We start from the raw sequence: 20652 nt of genomic DNA, 5'->3' as shown, positions 1-20652 counted from the left end.
GGCATGGAACGTGAAAGTGTGATTTGTCCCTCCCTTTTGTGAGGCAGCATAGCCTGGGGTTTTCAGGGTCAGACCAAAGGGGTCAGATCCTGCCTCATCCCTTACCGGCCACATGGTCCTGGAGGAGTTCTTGATCTCTCCGAGCCTCAGTTTCCCTGCAGGCTTGCTCTGGGGTGACAGTGTTGATGAAGTACCTGCCCAACATCAGCCTCCATGAGTATTAGCGATTTTCACTGCTGCTTTTGTATGACGTGACCTTTGCATGTTATAAAACTCCTTGCAGGGTGCCCGAGTGGCTTAGTCGATTAAGCATCCAACTCCTGATTTTGGCTCAGGTCTCGATCTCAGGATTGTTCGATTGAGCCCTATGTCAGGCTCTGTGCTTAGTGGGGAGTCTGCTTGAGATTCTCTCTCCTTCTCCCTCTGCCCCACCCCTACTCATGCTCTCTCTCTCTCTCTCTCAAATAAATAAATAAATCTTTTTAAAAAGTTTGTACCCAATGTCTCCTTGGATCTACAAAGCAACCCCATGAAGTACACAGAGCAAAGATTTTGTGATCCCCATTTTACAGATGAGGAGACTGAGGCTCAGAGAGGCAAAGTGACTTTTTGAAGTCACCCAGCTTGTCAATGGCCTTGAACTTTTTCTCCTGGTTCCTGCCTGTTGCCTCCTCTTGGAATTTCTAATGTGGATGTGGACTGTGGAAAGAATGCTCCAACTCCCAGCCAGTGACCTCGTGGGCATGGCCCATGGTAGGGTAGACAGGCCTGAGTTCAAGTCACCACAGCCCTGACAGGGAACAGCTGGAGCTTCTGGAAAGGATCCAGAGCAGCATCTGCTGCTTGGGTCATGTACCAGGCTGGTTTGCTACCTGGGCTGTGGGCTGCTGGCCAGTCTGGAACAAAGACCTCGGGGGAACAACTACTAGGTGTCCATTTTCAAGAGAGACGATGTTCTTACATCCATATTCTCAGTACAGACCACGTCACTACCCTTCTCAGGAATCCTCCATAACTCCCCATTGCCTAGGGCACAAGATCCAGACTCCTTAGCCCCACATTCAAGACCCTATAAGTTCTGGCCCCATCCTAAGCTCCCATATCCTTCCGTGAAGCAGTTTGCTCCTACCACATGGGACAGAAACTCCAGCACGGTGCAGGGTTAAGGACATGCGCTCTGATGGGAGGCACACACAGATGGCACCACTTCCTGGCCCTGCAAACCTCAAACCATCTCTCCTGACTTTAGTTTTCCCATCTGCAAAGGGAGATAATAAAGTACCTACTTTATGAATCAGTGCGACCAAATGAGATCATGAATGCTAAACCCTCAGCCGAGAGCTCACCACTGCGGACCAGTCCTCAGGCTTTACTGTTGTCCAAAGCGCCCCTGCAGTGTCATGCCTCTGTGCCTTTGACGCTGCTGTGCCCTGTACCTGGCGTGCTCTTGTCATCTTCTCTCAGCTCAAATGCCACCTCCGCCTTTGCGAATTTCCTGGTCGAAGCTAACGCCTTCTGCCCCTGGATTTCCTGGCCCCTGACCTGGACCAGCATTCTCCCCCTGCCACTTTCTGTAGAAAGCTCACATGTCAGGCACTAATCTAGAACCTCCTTGAGGGAAGGATTTGTTGATCTATTTTGACGTCCCCAATGCCCAGTGCAGGGCCTGGCACACAGTAGGTAGATTCGATGCTCTTGGAATGACTGTGATCTTGTTACTTAACCTAGGAGAATTCAGGAACAGCTGCCAGGAAGAAAGAGCCCATGAGTGAAGTTTTGGAAGAGAAGTTAGCCAGGTTAACAAAGCTGGAAGGGCCAGGCATTCTAGGCAGAAAAACCTGGAATGGTCAAGTGACTAGGGCCATGGAAACATGGTGCCTTCTGCAAGCAGAAGGAACTTCAGGACGGCTGGAGACTGGGATACATGGGAGAGCATGGCTAGGAGAGAACTAACTGGCCTGGTCAGCAGGGGCCTTGGGGCAAGGAGCTAGGAGCTAGAACTTTCTCTTGCCGTCAGCAGGAGCTCTGACAGGCATTAGGCTCAGTTAAGACATGATCAGACACGGACTTTAGAAACATCATCCAGCTGCCATGCGGAGGTCAAACACATCTCCTGCAGGTCAGAACCAGTTCTCAGGGCTAGGGATCCAGCGGTGAAGGAGGCAGACACAGAGCTCCCCCAGAACGAGGACCCTGGGGGAGGGCAGGTCAGCAGGACTCACCTACTTGATGTCACCTAATGCTCATACAACCCGTTTTACAGATGGAGAAACTGAGGGCCAGAGAGGAGCACAGGCTTGCCTATAGCCACACCCTGGAGAGTACCAGAGCCAGGGTTCTAGCCTGGACAGGCTGAGCCCCAGTCCCCTGCTACACTCCCCTTTTTCCCCTCCCATCCTCACTCAGGCCTAAACAGAGGGAGAAAATTAGCACGTAGAGAGAGCCCCAGAGAGAGCCCCGGTGAGTGTGTGTGTGTGTGTGTGTGGTCTGTTTTTTAAGGCCACAGCTGCAACATCTTAAAACTCATGCAGATGGGAGCGCCTGGGTGGCTCAGTGAGTTGAGCATCTGACTCTTGATTTCGGCTCAGGTCATGATCTCAGGGTCGTGATGAGATCAAGTCCCTCATCAGGCTCTGCACTGAGTGCGAAACCTGCTTAAGATGCTCTCTCTTGGCTCCCCTGCTCACCCTGCTTGCACTCTCTCTCTCTCTCTCTTAAAAAAAAAGTCATACAGATGTAAAATGAGACAGATGTGGTTTCAAATGCCAGCCTCGCCTGTGTGCCCCTGAAGGTTGTTTCACCTCTCGGACCTCAGTTTCTGCATCTGTAAAACGGTTGTCATGAGCCTGAAGCTGCATTTAGGGTGCCCTTCTCGGTGCCGGTACACAGGAGGCGCTTCGTGAAAGTTCCTGCTCGTCTCTTTGGAAATCTCTCTCTCACACACACACTGCCATTAGGACAGACAGTGTCTGCGGCCCCAGTGGGGGTCAGACAGAGCTGACCGGGGGTGGACCGGGGAGCAGAGGGTGGCCGCGTCCGCCGGCCTGAAACAGGGGGTGGTGGTAGCGTCCGCCGGGGGCTCCTCGTGCAGCCACCCTGCTGTTGGCTCCACACTAACGACTTCAGTGTGTCTCCCCTTTGAGTTCAAATATTTCTGAAATGCACACTGCTCGTTCACACATAGCCAGAGGGGCCTGCGGGCCTCCCCAGCCCGTGCAATCAGGGCCTCCTGATTGCTTTCTTCTGTGCAGTCTCCAGGAAGGAGAGGGGGCGCGGGCGCAGTGGGGTGACGGCCAAAGCCTCTGCCGAGGCACGAACCCTGTTTCCCCACCGAGGAGGGCCATCCGAGTCAGCGGCTGGAGGCCCTGGTTGCAGCTTCGTCCAGGGTGCTGAGAATCTCTGTCCGCCCAGCCTCAGTCTCCCCATCTAGCCATTGGGATTTTCAAAGACAGTCACTGAGCGCATTTGGGGCTCACTCCGTTTCTGCAGGGCTGGCTGGGGTGGGAGTGTGCAGGGGCGAGGAAGCGGGTGGTGTTGGCCGGGGGGTGGCGGGGGGCACCCGAGAAGCTGGCAGGGGTGTGGGCAGGCAGATGTGGTCCAGCCAGGGGGCCTCAGAGAGCTGCTGAGCGTTGCCAACCTCGACTTCTTCCCACGGGCCGTCCTATTGCTCACCTCCTTGCCTTTGCCGCTGCGGTGCCCTGTGGCTCACAGGCCCTTCCCGCTCAGCCTCTCCTGACTTCGAACTCATTCTTCGAGCCTCCATCCACGTGTCCCTTCCCGCAGGAAGCCATCCCTACACTGAGCATTTTCTCCTCCTTCCACACCCACCCAGTTCCCATACCCACAGCACCCCACGCGCATCCCTGTTGCAGTCTCCGTCACCTCGTGTGGTGATTAATTATCTGTGTACAGCAAAAACAGCTTCCCCTGCGTGAGGGACTGTCATTGTCACAGTGGGGATGGGATGGGGACGTTTCTAGCGCTTCAGAAGCAGCTCGGTGCAGTCTCGCGGTCCCCAAAGTGTGGGAAGTGAAATGATGTTAGGTACTTTGCAGACGAACATTTTTAATTGTAATAGTCGCGTGTTTATTTTCCTTCTCTTTATGGCAAGTGATATTGGTTTTCCATTTATAATAATGATCACTTTTTCCTCTTTAAAATGCACTTTAGAAAAAGAGTCCACTGGAATAAAAATAGTAGCTAAACATAGCACAGTTGTAGGTGGCAATGACTGAAGTCAGGAATGTTGTTCTGCTGGAGCAGAACGCAAGCCTGGGGGTGGGCTGTGATTTCAGCCTCTGACTGTAGACCTACTAGGTGCCAGGCCCCGTGCTGGATCTCGGGTGTAGGCAGAGGAGGTGCAGAGGGGGAGACGGTCAGAAAGAATCGTCCGGGTGGGGCATGGGGGTGAGAGAGAACACCACACAGTCTGTGCACCGGGAGCACGGCCAGTGAATGCAAGATGTGTGACCCTGGGCAAGTTCCTAAGCCTCTATAAGCTTCAGTTTTCCCCATCTGTGAAATGGGGTGGTATCAATTGTGTCTTCGTTGGTGAGGGTCTCTGGCTCCTAGTAGACAGGTCTCCATCTCAGGGAACATGCATTCTCTCCCTTTTGCAGATTTTTGGGGCTGGAGGGGAGATGTCTGGGGAGTTCTGGGAAGAAGGAAGGAAATGCTGGTGGTAGAAAGAGGCCTGGCTTCCTGAACCCACCCGGGTTCCTGAGGCAAGAACTACTAACTCCAGATTCCCCAGGGAACTGGATGTGACTTTTGTACTTGTTTTGAGAGGAACAGAGGAAACTCAGAGCATCCCCGGGAAGCAGCACCAGACGGACCAAGAAGGGCTCCCCAGAGGCTACGGCTCTGGAGCAAGAGGCTGATGTTTGTCAGATGTTGGCAAGCACTGTCTGGAGTTGGGGGTAGTGGGAGCCTCTTGGACCCGCCTTTACTTTCAGGGGCCACCTAATGAGCCCAAAGGAAATGGTGTGTGTATGCAGGCACCGGGTCAGCCAAAAAGCACCACGCTCCGTCTAAAAAAAGAATATCTGCCACTCAGCGAGGCTCTGCTTTGTGCTGGGCTCCAAGTTAGCACGCTTCCCTGTGCTTCAGTCTCCTGGCTCCACTCAGAAGGCACTATGGCCATTTTCCAGGGGGAGAAACTGAGGCTTAGGAAGGTTACAGGTCCAAGGTTACAAGGCAATAGATGGCGGAGCAGGTGTTGGAATCAAAGTCCCTCTGACCTCCCGACCCCTGCTCTTATCTGCTCTGCGCATGTGTGTGGAGGGTGAAGGGAGGTCAACACTGAAAAGCCAAAAGCCAAGGCCCCATGGGTGTCCTCCTGCTGCAGCCCCGAGGGGTGACAGCTCTCCCCGAGTCAGGCTTCCGGGCGAAGCCAGGACTGTCACAGGGAGAAGGGAGCCTCCTGCATCCCTCCCGAGGGATCTGCAAACTGCACCACTCCTTTGTCCCTTCCTGACTGTGAACCAACTCGCCCCTTGACTTCCAGCCTCCTGAAAGCCTCCGCTTGCTGGTTCCAGGTGTGGTGGGAGGCCGAGCGGGGGCCGTGGAACACACACACACACCCCCGGACGGAGCTCCCGGGAGCCTCAAGTTTGAGCACCAGCCTTCAGTCCGTGACTTTTGGCAAGTCATTTGCCCTCTCTGGGCCTGAGCTTCCACCCATACAATGAGGATGTCAGCTCGCAGCCCCTCCTCTGGGCCGTGGAATCCTCTAGTGCTTGGCCTCTGGGTCAGCCCAAGAATCCAGCCAAGGGGTGGGGCCACCTGCTTGGCAGGCTTGCCTCCCCCACCCGACCCGTTTCTAGTCCTGAGCAGAGTCTCCTCTCCCTTGTTCCACACGGCTCCCAGCAGCTGTTCCGCAGGCCCAGGCAGAGAGCCCGGCTTGGCGCGTCTCTGGCTGAGGCCGATGAGAGAAAACAGGTTAAAAGTTCAGCCCTTGTTCTCTCCAGGAAGAAAAATCTGTAGCATTCGGAGTGTGAAAAGGAACCCTTTTTTTCAGCTCCAAAGCAGCACAATAGAACTTCCCTCCAATTTGCCATCAAAAGGACGCCCTTGGCACTGGACTCCACCGTCCCTGGCACCTCTCCTCCCCCCTTCCCCAGCCCCCCTCCCGTGCAAAGGGACACAGTGACCATGGACAGAAGCCACGGGGGGTCATGGGGACACTGCTGGATCCTCTGTCATCAGCTCGCGGGTCTGACCGGGTCACCTCTGGCTGCGTGCTTCCTCCCGTCCATGCCGCTCCTGCCCTAGTTCAAGACCTTGCTGCCCCCGTTTCAACCTTCATGGTGGCTTGGATGCCATGTCCCTTGCTCCCGTTATCCTCACCCAAGTCCAGCCCAAGCCACCCAAGTAAGGATCTAGGAGTTGATAGGGTCGGAGGCAGGAGATTGGCACTTCCCACTCTGCCACCAACTCCTGTGTGATCTTTAGAAGTCACTTCCCCTCTCTGTGCCTCAGCTGCCCTGTCTCCAAAACGACAGGGCCAGGGATGACGTCTCAGATGGTGGGTGTTAGTTTCCTGGCACACAGCGGCGAGGAGCACCCACCGTGCAGCCACAGGGTGTGGGGATCGATTAGTGAGGTCTGCTCGGGCACCGCAGTGGAGCATAGCAGCAAGCAGAGCTAGGTGGTGTGGAAGCGCCAGCTGTGACCTTCTAGGTCTCTCTGTCTCCTCTGTCATGGCTGTTTGTATTCACGCCTTATCACCACTACAGACTGTGAACAACTCCACAGGAGGGCCTTGCTCTTCGCCCTTTTCTCTCTCAGGGTACCCGGTGCCTGGCACAGAAGGAGCATCAGGATAGATTTGTTGAATGAATGCTTGAAAGGGACCCATGTCAATCTGTTCAATGCAGTTCAGCTCAAGAAGTGTTTTGAATTCCCTGTGGCAGGGAAGGGGTAGTGGGAAGGGGTCCTGGGCCTTACCTGGGGATGACCGGGGCTCCCTCTGGCCCTAGGGGTCTCCTTTGTCATAGGTTGTGTGGCTCTTTCCTTCCAGCTACTGGAGTGGGGTGGGGTGAGGGGCAGGTGGGGCGCTGGCTGGTTCAGAAGCTCATTTGAATGTCCTCAACCCCCAGAGGGCAGATGACAGACTGGACCCACTTGGCACAGTGCTCACCCTCAACACCCCCTCCCCTCCTGGGGCCCTATCCTAGGACAGTTGACGGAGCCCCAGTGTGGGGACACTGTGGAGGAGAAGGGGGTAGGGTGTCGCTGATAGGAAGTTTGGGCCAGAGAGCCAAGGTGGGGTAACTCATAGGATTCAGCTGGGACTACAGGGAGGCCTTTCTAAGGGCCACATTCCAGTTTTTGAGAATTTGACACAAGCTAAAAAGCAAACGGACACCCTGAGTTTGACGTAAAATTTGCAGGGTTGCCCACCCAGGAGACTCCGGGCTAAGACTTTTCTCCACCTGCAAGGGAGGGAAGTGGCAGGAGCCAGGTTTGGTGGGACATGGTGGGCTGAGAAGAGGCCTGACCACGCATAGAAGGGTTGGGGTCTGGGCTTTGAGGGATGGAGCCTGACTGGGGAGAATCAGACGACTGGCCCGGAAGGTGGGAGTGGGTGGGATTATAGAGTGGGAAACCTCGAGGGAGGGCAGTCTGCAGGAGTGCAGCCCGATGGCTGATGGGCCCAAAGGGATGAGGGTCTTGGGGTGATGGGCAGCACTCTGTAGGTGGGCTGCAGTGACTCTTTGCTTTCCTCACAGAAACGCTGATGGACTCGACCACAGCGACGGCGGAGCTGGGCTGGATCGTGCATCCTCCATCAGGGGTGAGTCGGTGGTCCCCAAACCCTGCGAGGACCCTCAGAGTACCTCGGGTTCTGCCGCAGGGCCTGGATGCCCCCTAAATTCCAGCCCCTTTCCCTGCTTCGAGGGCCCAGAGCTGGCCTCTCATGGCCCCCACCCTCCTGGTCCCCTACTATTGATGGAGTGCTGGTTACCATGACAACATGCTAGAGGCTTTCAGCCTTTATCCCAGTGTCCTCAGGGCGAGGCTGGGAGTAGGAACTGGCTCTATCCCCATTTTGCAGATGAGGAAAGTGAACCGTCATTTTCTGAGCACCTATTCTATCGCATACCTGTATCACGGAAGCACCTTTATACACATCATCTCCAATCATATGGGGAGGAAACACCTCCATTTTACAGATAAGGAAACTGAGGCTCAGACGGTTGTAGCCGCCTGCCACGGATGTTACACCTTGTTAATGATGGGGCTCAGGTTTGTATCCAGGGCTCTGATGGAGTCCTCTGGGCCCCCCTCCTGGGTCCCCATAACAAGAATCCCCCTCCCTGAGCCCTTATCATCACACTTCCGATGAGTCCCATACTTCCCTGGGGCCGGTGGTTTGAGCCCATATAGGCTATGAGTCGCTCAAGAGCAAGTGCAGGCACAATTTAAGGTTCCTCTTTCTTCCAGCACCAACCGGCCCAGCACTTACATACAGGCTATTGGGTCAGATGCGCCTGAAATTCTGTCCCAGTTCTGCCCCTCACCAGCTGTGTGATTTGGGGCCAGTTCCTGAACCTGTCTGAGCTTTAGTTTCCTCACCTATAAAATGATGGTGGTCACATCCTGTGCACCGGATTGTTGTGAGGTTTTCCTGCACCGCGCCTAGCATGGTGTTGGCAGAGAGTGGGGAACCCCCTCCCCCATGATGAGTAGCTATAGTTGCACTACCATCATCATTGTCACGGTCATCAATTTTTATATCATTCCTTTCTCATCCCCCTGGGCTCCAGAGAGGGCTCTGGGCTCCCCCAGCCTGTCCCTTCCCTCCCCCTCTCCCAGGTCCTCCCCCTGGGACTCGGCCGCTGCCCCAAGGAGCTGCATCCCCCCCACCCCCCACCCCAGGCCTGTGCTCTCAATAGGCAGGGCCCTAGGGTCAGGCCTCTCTCTGTGGCTCTTTCTTGTCACCAGTTTTCCATCTGCGAAGGCGGCTGGGCCCGCAGCCCCACCCCAGCAGGAATGAGGCCAGGCTGGGCTGTGGGGCCCCCGGACGCAATTATTTGGGGTGTTTAGGCTGCAGGGCCTCCGCATGTTAATTAGAGAGAGGGGAGAAAGGCAGAGTGCTCTAATTAAGTGCTCTAATTAAGTTCTGAAGAAGAGCAGTGGTTGTAACAAGGGGCTGACTTTGTCACATGGTGCCACCAAAAAAAAAAAAAAAATGCAGTGTAGGGAGCTTCGGAGCCGCCATTGACGTAGAGGCTGGGCCAGCAGGCTCCACTTTGGCCTTCCTCACGGGCACTGGCCTTTCACAACATCGACCCACCCCAGGCCAGCAGCCACTACACCACCCTGCATAGACTCGGCCCAGATATCTGAAGAGGGAAAAGGACAAAGAACACCCATGCGAGGGTGACACCTCTAATACCACTTGCCTCCCCCCCACCCCAAACCCACAGTCCCATTGGGCAGTTGGGGAAATAGAGGCCCGGTGAAGGGAGGTGACTTGCCCAAGGCCATGCATCAAGTTAAGCATAGCTGGGACAAAACCCAGGACTCCTGGAGTACCTGTGGGTCATTGTGTTTCATGGCAGCGTGCACAAGCATGGGAATGGGTCTGGGTCAATGTGACCTGGGCCAAATGGCCTCATTTCCCTGGTCTCTATTTGCTCATCTGTAAAATGGTGATGATAATGTGTGATAATCATAACAAAGAAATGAGGTCCTGCTATAGCACCCACCCCAGACCAGCATGGGTGGGAGGGGGTGCTCTGCTGTTTTGGCTCTTTTAGGTCTAGCCTAGGAAAAGCTAGCTCAATACCAAAGGGGACGACTCAGGAGAAGGAGGGAGGGGATGGGTAGCTACTCTCAGCAAGCTCTCAGCCCCACTGGGGAGACCAGGCCAAGAGGGCCAAGCATGCCCAGCCCTCGTCCAGGCCAGTAATCCCCAAAGGCCCATGGGAGAGTAAGCGAATGCAAACACTGCAGCTGGAGAGAGCCTGTTGCAAGAGATTCCAGAAGGATGGATAGAGAAGACGAGAGGGTACTCAAGGAGGGCACAAAATTATGAACAAAGGCTCAGCATGTGAGTGAGCTTGGCTTATGAGGGTCTGTGAGGAGACACCATGGGGCCTGTGCCTTTCATCCCCAGCCTCCCATGGCCCTGCGCAGCCCCAGCCAGCAGTGGGGCTCGGGAACTCTCAGCTGGGTGTGGGAGAGCCAGGCTGGGGCCCAGGGAGGATGCCGAAGCACCTACCCCAGGCAGGAAGGATGGGAAGTCTCTGTCCAAGTACCTTAACTATATTAGTGGTATCTTAACCACTTAAGGCCCCAGAACAGGATTGCCTGACTTCCTCATCATGGGGGTAAGGACTCTTGTTCCCTCAGACTGGGAATCCCCTAGGGCAAGGACTGTGTCTCCCTGGTCAGACTAGGAGCTCCCAGTAGGCAGAAGTCCTGACTCCCCCATCAGACTAGTACTCCCCAGGCACAAAGCTATGTCTGTTCTCAGCAAAGGGAATTCCCTCAGTGTGGGCCTCACCCCATTTTCCCTTCCAGGTGGGAGCTTCCTAGGAGCAGGGGCCCTGTGTCCTTTATCACCCTGGGGATGAGGGTCACATCTCCCGTATTCATCAGGGGAAAACCAAGAGCAGGGTGCATGCCCTTCCCATCAGACTGGCATGTCTCCCTCACAGACGGGGGAATTCCTCAGGGGCCAAGGCCACGTCTCTCCCTCGGTTCAGGAGTTCTCTGATGATACGAATCATGTCTTACTCATCAGACTAGAAGGTGCCTAAGGTAGAGTCTGTGCCTCCCCCTTTAGACTAGGAGGCCCCCAGTGGTAAGAGCCCTGTTTACCCCCCATTGGACTGAAAGCTTCTCTGAGACAGGGTCTGTGTCTCCCCTATAGAGAGATGACCCCTGGGGCTGAGCCCCATCTCCCCCACCTGACTAGCATTTCACCCACAGTGGGAAGAGGTGAGTGGCTACGATGAGAACATGAACACGATCCGCACGTACCAGGTGTGCAATGTGTTTGAGTCGAGCCAGAACAACTGGCTACGGACCAAGTTCATCCGGCGCCGCGGCGCCCACCGCATCCATGTGGAAATGAAATTCTCGGTGCGTGACTGCAGCAGCATCCCCAGTGTGCCCGGCTCCTGCAAGGAGACCTTCAACCTCTATTACTATGAGGCCGACTTCGACTCGGCCACCAAGACCTTCCCCAACTGGATGGAGAATCCGTGGGTGAAGGTGGACACCATCGCGGCGGACGAGAGCTTCTCTCAGGTGGACCTGGGGGGCCGGGTCATGAAGATCAACACCGAGGTGCGGAGCTTTGGGCCCGTGTCCCGCAGCGGCTTCTATCTGGCCTTCCAGGACTATGGTGGCTGCATGTCCCTGATCGCCGTGCGCGTCTTCTACCGCAAGTGCCCGCGCATCATCCAGAATGGCGCCGTCTTCCAGGAGACCCTGTCGGGGGCCGAGAGCACCTCGCTGGTGGCTGCCCGGGGCAGCTGCATCCCCAATGCCGAGGAGGTGGACGTGCCCATCAAGCTGTACTGTAACGGGGACGGCGAGTGGCTGGTGCCCATCGGACGTTGCATGTGCAAAGCGGGCTTCGAGGCCGTGGAGAATGGCACCGTGTGCAGAGGTAAGGGCTGCAGCGGGGCAGGTGCCCCTGCACCCGGGGGGCTGTGGAGCTGGGCCTGGGGGCAGAAGTGGGCCCGGGCACTCAGGCTGGCAAGGGCAGTGGCCTGGAGCCGACCAGGCTTTCCAAATCTGCAGCCGGTGTTCAGTGTCTCAGAGCGAGACGTTTGGAGATCACGTCTCGAACGGCGGTATGTGTATGTCCTACGGGGAGTGCAGGTGATTTTAGTGGGTGCGAGGATTAATGTCTCTCATTTCAATTGTTACTTGAATATGAACAACAGCAAGCGGTGCTGTGTGTCGTCATTGGCAAAAGTGTTGTCGTTTCATTGGTAAGGAAATAAGTCCTAGTAAATAACACTTATAAGTGAGCGTTTGTTGGACCTTTGCTGCATCAGTCCCCACAGGGGGACTACAGGGCCAGGCTAGACCAAAGTGACCAGACAATCACAATTTATTTCTCGTGCAATGCTACCTGTCCATCGGGGGTCGGCTCGGGATTCCTCCCTTGGGGAGCCAAGCGGATGGAGGAGCCTGCATTTGGATTGTGGGGATCATGAGGACGGAGAGAAGCAGTGCGGGGTGGATTGCGTGCTGGCTCTCGAGTGTACGTGCGGTGGGGCCCACATGCCACTTCAGTGGCAGAGGTGTCACATGCTTCCTTCTGATTCAAGGGGGTAGGGGAGGCCACCGTGAGCCAGGCCTCCTGACCGCCACTTGTACTGTGTGCTGAGCACTTTATATGTCTAGCTTGCTTACTCCTCATGAGAAGCCTGTGAGGCAAGGTGCCCATTTTCCATGAAGAAATCAAGGCTCAGAGAGTACGTGGGGCAGCCAGGAGTCTTACCCAGGTAGTGTGATTCCAAGCCCACCCCTTAGCCACTTGGGTTGATTTTTAAGAAGTCCTAAGTAAGCGGTGGTACAGGTGATGTTTGATTATGGCAAACAACCACATAGGTGGGTGGTAAGAGGGACTGCATGGTGGTCAGAAGGCTGTGAAGGTAGGCAGACCTGGGTTCAATCAAGCCCTGCCTGTTATTGGCTATCTGTCCTGGGCTGCTCATGAAACCCTCTTTCTCAGGGTACTTGTGAAGACTCAACAATTCAAGACCGTTGAGCTCTTAGGATGGCTTGTAGTACACAGAGGGCAGAGCTTAATAAATGTAAGAGCTTAATAAATATTAACTAAATGATATGTGATGTCTAGGAAGCCCAGCCTGGGGCAGGTACTCCCCAGTGTGAGCCTGATGGTGATTTAAAGCCTGCTTGTACCACCTCCTCTTGCCTTCCTCGTTGGAATCAGATCCTGGGGGTCCTCCAGGTGCCAGGCTAAGAGTTTGGACCTGATTCCAGGGTTCCTGAAGTGCCGATAAAAGCGTGGCCTGAGGTGGCTGCGTGATCCTCCCCTTTATAAAATGCTGCCATGCCCACCATCCCACAGTTCCCTCCTCCATGCTCTGAGGCAGCATTTGAGGGGTTCCTGGGAGGATAAATGGGAGCACGAGGGACAGGAGCAGCGGCCCATGGGGAAGCTGCAGCCACGCTCGAGAGATGGTGGCTGTCTGGACGCAGCAGCCGCAGTGCCAAGATCAAGGGACATGAGGAGGATAAATGAGAAGGATGGTGTGTGCAGACAGGCTGGAAAGGAGGAAACAGGGGGATTCCAGCTTGTGGGGAGGTGATGGTCCTAGAAAAGAATCAGGAAAGTTGGGAGAAAGGGCTGGTTTCTAGGGGAAGATAACAGAGCTAGTTTTCTGTACCTGAGTGTAAACTGCACAGCCTTGGGAGGTGGTGGGCCATGGGGGGCAGGAGCAGTCACTTGTCGTGCATTATTTGTTCACTTGTCAAACCTCACCCGCACCTGCTCTGTGTCAGACCTCGTGCCTAGCGTCAGGTAAAGACAGAAGAACACAACCGCGGCCCTGCCTTCTAGGAGCCACAGTCTAGCAGGGGAGACAGACTGTAAGTGGACAAGGGAGGGGATGCTTTTGGCTGGCTTTGGCTGGAACCACCTGGGCTGTGGTAGGCCCAGAAAGAAAAGGAGGTGAAACAGGGGAGGTGCCACTGGGGCTGAGTCCTGGGAGACCCATGTGTTAAATAGGTGGCCCAGGCCTTCCGGATGAGTGATTTGCAAGGATCCAGGGACGTGCAGCAGTGTGCAGCAGTCCCATTGTGGGGTCTGGTACGGTGCCTGGCATGGCCGTGGCTAAGGGAGGGAGGGAGGGAGGAAGAACTGTCCCTGGAAGGTGCCTAGATGAAGAGGTACATTAGTTACCCATTGTTGCCCAGCAAGTCATCCCGAAATGTCACAGCTGAAAACAACAAGCATCTGTAATCACACAGTTTCCGAGGGTCGGGGATCCAGGTGGGGCTCAGGTGGGTGCCTCGGGTGTAAGGGCTCTCCTGGGGCTGCGGTCCAGCTGTTGGCTGGGGGCTGCAGTGTCATCTGATGGCAGTGCCGGGGTAGGGTCTGAGTCCACGTGCACCCACATGGTTGTTTATAGACTTCGGCCCCTGGCCACAGGGACCCACGTGGGCAGCGGCGTCCCCCAGAGCAACTGACCCCAGAGTTCAAGAGAGCACCCACAACAGAAACCATCTTTTTGTGACCTCATCTCATTGCTTCTGCTAATTCTCTTTGTTAAAAGCCGGTCCTTCAGCTCAGCCCCCATTCCAGGAGCGTGAATTACATGAGCTGTGAGTGCCCAGGACGTAGGGGTCACTGGGGCCATCACAGAGGTTGCCTGGCACAGGCAGGTTCTCCAAGTCTGGGCTTCTTGCAAGGAGGCCCTGGCCGCCTCCAACTCATTTCCCCAGACCTACAGCCCGCCCACTCCAGGCACAGGCGCAGCCCAGCCTGGCCCAGTCAGTCATGGGGTGTGAGTGGAGGCCAGTCCGGGTGTGATTAATGAGCTCAGGGAATCCAGAAGGACACCAGCTGATGCTGTGTCCTGTGCTGTAGCCACCCAGATGTGGGGCTGTTCCAGCCCAAGTCCCACAGGCTCTGTTCCCGCCTGCCTGGGACATGTGGGAATGGTGGTTACAGCTCACATCTGAGTGGTTGGCACAGTACTTCCTTGGTCTCCAGCTCAGGGATTCTCAGCCTTGACTCTGTCTCAGAATCTGCTGGGAAGTTCATTAAAATGCAGATTCCTGGGTCTGGTGCAAACCTATCCCCCAGGTCTGGTTCTTTGGCTCTGAGGTGGGGCCAAGAATCAGCATTTTTAAACAAGCAGCCTTGATGCTTCTGTAGCAGGACCATTAGCTCCGACTCGTGATGTGGTAACATACCTTTGGTCAGACAAACAGGACTCAAAGCCGGACGGATGACCACGGGCCCAGCCCCCACCACACACACAACCCCAGGGAGCATCCACCCCTAGGAATGCGAGGGGTCATCAGCAGAATCTCCAGGAGCGTGGTTTGGAAAGATCTATTGAATACTGAAGTATAATTTGATAGGGAAAAAAATCCATTGCTTTGTTAATACAATTTTGAGAAGATAAGGCTGGATAAAATCTACTTGACAGATGGCGAGTAGGTGAGTCCTCATGGGAGTGGCGCGGCCATCCCAGGGGTGGGCAGGGTGGCTAATGAAGGCCTGGGAGTTCCCAGTGCCCGGAGCGTTTCACAGAACCGTAGCCTAAACTCAATCTGACCAGCTCCCTCCAGTGCCAACCGTATGCAGGGCATAGTGGGAGAAGGAGGGGCGTACAGAAGCCAGTCAACCACTCAAGCATGTATTGAGCACCCTCTGTGTGCCATTTAGTCCTCCAGCAAATACAGGCAGTCCCCCATTTATGATGGTTCAACTTACAATGGTCAGACTCATAATTTTTCAACGTAACGATGGTGCAGTGGTGATACATATACAGCAGATTTTTAATTTTGATCTTTTCCTGGGCTGGTGACAGGTGGTCTGATGATACTCCCTCCTTAGCCTGGGCCGTGAGCCACGAGAGCATGAGGGTAAACAACCGATACACGTGCAACCATTCTGCACCCATGCAACCAGTCTTTTCTCCACTTTCAGTATTGGGTTCAATCAAGTGCGTGAGATGTAACAGGCTTTGCATTAGACAGTGTTGCTCAACTGAGCACGCTTACGGTAAGCGAGCCTAAGCACTAATGTCTGATAGGTTAGGGGTATTAAGTGAGTTTTCCACTTAGAATATTTGCAACTTACGGTGGATTTATCAGGACGTAACCTCACGTCGAGGCAGATCTGTGGTATTGAGTACCGTCTATGAGCCAAGCACATACCGGTGCCGGGGAACACAGAGGTGAACGAGAGGGATACGTTCGTTGCCCTTCCAGAGTTTTTGGTCTGGGTCAGTGGACAGAAGAAGATGGAGGGAAAAAGTCAGTGAGCAGATAAATAAAATAGTTACAGGCTGTGATGAATGCAAGGGGGAAAGGCATGCAGCAAGAGGGAACAAAGGAAGACTCGCTTTAGCCAGGTGGGCCAGGGAAGGCTTCTTGGAAGAGGTGTCATTTGAGCTGACAGCGGCCGCCCTGGGAAGGCTGGACGGGAGAGCGCCTGAGACGCAGAGTTTGTCTCACTGGCTCCTGGCTGAGCAGGGGACTCAGACACATAGAGAATAAGGCATGGAATGGTCCTTCCAGAAATGAAGTCTATCCCGTCAAAGCACTTTGAGAATACGAGAAAGAAGGCATCTTTTCTGACTGGAGGTCTAGGAAGGCTTCAAGGAGGAGGTGGCATTTGAGTTAGGCCCTGAAGAGTGAGTAGGATTTGGAGGAGTGAAAGGAGGGAGGACCCAACTGCATGACTAAAGGCCCCGAGGTGTGTTTGGTGGGTGTCCAGGGCCTGATCGGGTGTGGGTGTTAGGCTATGACTTCTCCCTATTTATTCGTCTCTTCACTCTTTGTTGGATGCCTGACAGGACCCGCACAGGCCGTACGGCTGCCAGGTTAGGGACTCCAGGGACTTTCTCCAGAAGAACTCTGTCCCCTTCTCCTTCCCAAATCCCCAGTCTCAGCATCACAGTCCCCAGTGGGGTTTGCCGCCAGCAGATCTGCTGGAGGTGGCAGGAGGGTGGCTCTGGAATTCCTTCCCTGCAGCAGCTGCTCGCCGCAAGTGCCCAAATCTGTTTCCCTCTTTCCAGAGGTTCGTGAACTGGATTGTGAATGTGCCCCTGCCTCAGTTTCCCCAGGTTTGTCTCTGTAGCCCGATTCCTCTTGGTCTCTCCTTCCCTAGCACAGCCCCAACTGTGCCCCTGCCCATCAGATTCCCATCCAAACCACTGTTGGGGCCCCTGCCCTCCTCTCTGTCAATGGCCCACCGGCATCTATAACAGATCTGGAGGCAGGTCCACAGTGATCGTGTTTGCTGCGTACTGTTGAGGCGTAATGGGATTTTTAATATTTAGCTTGGACAGGGAGAGGGGCTGCGAGCCAGTGGGGAGGGGAATGGGGGGCGGGGTTGCACGCACATGTTGATCCTCTGGCTCTAGCTTAGACTCCCAGTTCCCAGCTGCTGGGCTTCTCATAGCCTCTCCCTCTCCTCCACCCTGCCCTGCCTGACAGCCCCCAGCCCTGCTCTCCCCTTGACCTTGGCCTCGGAGACCTGGTTTCAAATCCCAGCTCTTCCTCACAGTGCGACCTTGGGCAAGCAACTGACCCTCTCCCAGCCTTTCTCTTCCCATCTGCAAAACAGGATAAACACAAAGGCTGCTGTGCAGAATAAATGAGAAAATACCTAGAAAACTGTTATAAAAACAAGAACAGGGATTTCTATCAACACTGTCTTCTACCGTGAATGGTTTTTTTGTTTTGTTTTGGTTTGGTTTTGTGGGGTTTTTTTGGTTTGTTTTTTGGGTTGGTTTTTTTTTTTTTTTTTTTTTTTTTTTTTTTTTTTTTTTGTCTCTGATGAGCTTTTTATTTTGAGGGGAAAAAAATTTCTTATCACAAAAGCAGTGTGGGTTATTTGTAGACTCTTTAGAAACGTACTAGGAAACAAGAAGGAGAAAGTTAAAATCATCCAGAGATAGCCACTGTCAACAGGCTGCTGGAGATCCTTCTGGGGGTATTTACGCGTATTGATTACATGTAAAGAAAAAGGGGGCTTCCCACTAAGGAAACACACAAAGGTTTTTGACTGATTAACATTTTGTGGACACTTTTCCGTGTCATGTTAGATCGCCAGTGTCATTGTGGAAGGCTCCTGGAATTCCAGAGGAACGATGTGTCATAATTCATTCGCCAGTCCTCTGTTGATCGACATGTAGATTGCTGGCCATTTTTCACTGTCTTCACGAATGCCGGGATGCACATCACTGCCCCTGTATTCTTGTGCACTATTACTGGTATTTGAGTAGATATGTTTCCAGATGTGGAATTGTGGGGGGGGGGGCATGTGTGTATTTTAGAGCTTTGACACATACTGCCAAGTTACCCCCCAGAAAGGCACGGCCCAGGTACCCTCCAGGTAGTAGACATCCAGAGTACCTGTTTCCCCGTATGCTCACCAGCAGGAGATGTTCTATCTGTCGCTTTATTTTTCGCTTTTCTCCCAGAATCCTGTGCTCCCTCAGCCAAGGTAGGGAGAGGCCCCAGGGATGTCTCTGGGCCTTCAGGGTTGGGGCCTGGGCCACGCTCGGGGTGGCCTCCTTCCTACCCTGCTCTTAGTCCCAGCCCTACCCATAGAGGCTGGACCAGTGGCCCAGATGTGTCTGGCAAATCCATGGGGTAGGGTGCGGTCAGTCTTGGGGTGAGGAGGAGGGAGGCCGCCAGCTGGCAGGGCCTATGCTGGCTAGGGAAAGGGTGTGAGGGTTGGAATGCTGGGTGGGTGGGAGGAGAGGTCCAGGCCCCCACACAGAAGTTCTGCTGCATGTCTTCAAGGGTGGGATGGAGACGCCCAGCTAGGGGAGTTGGGGGGTGCTAACAGACACCCCCTCCAGGCCTCCAGGCTCAGACCAGGACTGAGACCACACAGACCAGCCTTTTGAGAAGGGAATTGGATAGGGAGCCTGGCCAACACACTCAGATTATTCAGTTCTTAGTTATTAAAAATTGAAGTGCCCCTTCCCCCGCTTCCCCTTCCTATATGCTCTCAAGGCATCTTTATTTACAACTGTCCATCTCTCTATCCGTACATTGGTCCACCTGTCCCGCCAGCTAGCCATCAGAGATTCACTAAACACCAGCTTCTATTTTTTTTTTTTTTTTTTTTTTTTTGGTTCTTGGAGGGGTCAGTGATGTCTTTCATCATAGAGGTCCAGGAGGCTAACACATAGTGAGTGCCTATCATGTGCCAGGTATTGGGGTTTGGGGAAAGATCAGTCATGGCCCTTGCCTTTAAGGAACACCCAGTCTAGAGATGTTGACAGATGTATCTGCAGATAGTGGAGGTGGAAGAGTAAAAGGCACCCAACCCACCCAGCGCCACGATGGTCAGAAGACTTCCAGGAAGAGGAGCTGTTTAAATGGAAGCCAAGTGAGGAGCAGGAATTAGCCAGGTGAAGAGGAGGAGGAGGTGCAAAGCTCCAGAGGCAGGCAGACTGGGTGTTCTTAGAAAGGGAAGGAGAGCCACATCAACCCAGTTTCTTCTCTGAGTCAACCAAATGGAAGGATCTTGATATCAGGGCATGAGATGACATGGTCTTCATATTCCCTCAGGGCTCCGGGCAGGAAATATTGAACAACTTTAGTCCCTAAAACCCCCTTCCCTAGGCACCTTCTATGCACCAGACCCTTGGCCAGAAGTGAGAACTGCAGAGATGATGAAGACACTTCTTGCCCTCCTAGAGCTTCCAATCTAGGGTGAGGGAGATGGCTCTATCTGTAACTATTGTCTTGGAGCACTTAGGAGGGAGTCAAGGGAAAGCTGGAAAGGCTGCCTGGAGGAGGAGCCATTTTCCCAGGACTTTGGAGAATGGAAGAAACCAACGGCAGGAATTAGTCCAAGATAGAGATGATCAGAAATGATACTTTTAGCTCTGACCTCTTGCTGACACACAAGATGCAGCCAACTGAGGGGTGGAGGATGGGGTGAGAGAAACGTTGGCTAAGGGAGATAAGACAGGTAGAGGGGCTGCCAGGCTTTTTAGTTCCATGCTGTCGAAGCGCTGAATGAGGCAGAGGCTGCAAGGAGTCCTGCGGGCCGGGGCTGGGCAGTCCCCGCTGTGTGCCCAGTGCTGCTGCGTTCCATGCTGTGCTCTGTCACCCTTTCGGATCTCCTGTTGATGTGATTAGCTCCATCTTACACATGGTGAGACTGAGGTCCAGGGAGGGTCAGCCCAAGACCACACGGCCAGTAAACAGCGGAATGTGAACCTGGCTTTCTCCACCTGCTGGGACAACTGATTAACCAGAACGGGGCGAGGCCTGAATGTACTCTGTCCTGCTCACCTCCCAGGTTACTAGGGGGCCCCTGAAATGGGGGAAGTGAAAGGATTGACACGCAACTGGTGAAGGGACTCACACTCAGGACTGTGGGGCCGCCCTGGTGGGGCAACCAGAAGGGCTTCCAGGTGACAGGAGAAGAGGGAGGCTCGTGGCTGGGGCCTCGGGAGGACGAGCTGCTTTCGTTTGGAGATGCTGAGCACTGTGGAATGCTGTCCCAGGGTGGAGGCTCGGGGTGGAGGAGCCCCTATGGGTCTCTTCTCCTGCTCAGGGGGAGAAGGCCCCAGGAGGGAGACCCATGCACCCCGGCGAAGCTCTGGCCACACGGAAGAGCCCGTCCCGTGCGCCCCACACCGCATTTACCGAATGCTCACCTTGTGTGTCTCACTGCGCACTCACCTTATTGGTTGCCCCTGTCCGAGTGGGAAGCAGACTGGGGCCAACAGTCACGCTCCTTGGAGGTGGCAGAGGCAGGTGTGCCCTCTCGTGCCCCCCACTTCTGATTTCTCCCGCTTCTTGAAGGTGCCTGGAAGGCCCTGTGGCAGGCACCCGGGGCTCACGTTCATTTGGAGCTTCCTGTGGCCCAGGCAGCGGTCACCCAGGGTCTCCCTGACTCTCAGGCCCCCTTAGGGCTGGAGATCATCATTTCTGTTTTGCAGAAGA

General features: G+C 54.5%; 1 protein-coding gene across 3 annotated transcripts in view; it reads left to right on the top strand.

Annotated features, from left to right (window-relative positions):
* Nucleotides 1–20652, top strand: part of EPHB2 (EPH receptor B2) — a 184903-nt gene that overhangs the window by 52854 nt on the left and 111397 nt on the right. For all 3 annotated transcript variants that reach the window (XM_072827896.1, XM_072827894.1, XM_072827895.1), the window contains exons 2-3: nt 7734–7798; nt 10945–11629. In XM_072827896.1, coding sequence (XP_072683997.1) covers nt 7734–7798; nt 10945–11629 — 750 coding nt within the window. The remainder of the gene's footprint in view (nt 1–7733; nt 7799–10944; nt 11630–20652) is intronic.

Source organism: Canis lupus, chromosome 5 (assembly GCF_048164855.1).
Source record: "Canis lupus baileyi chromosome 5, mCanLup2.hap1, whole genome shotgun sequence".
NCBI lineage: Eukaryota > Metazoa > Chordata > Mammalia > Carnivora > Canidae > Canis > Canis lupus.
The sequence above is the reverse complement of the archived record's forward strand: the minus strand, read 5'-3'. Positions and strand labels throughout refer to the sequence as shown.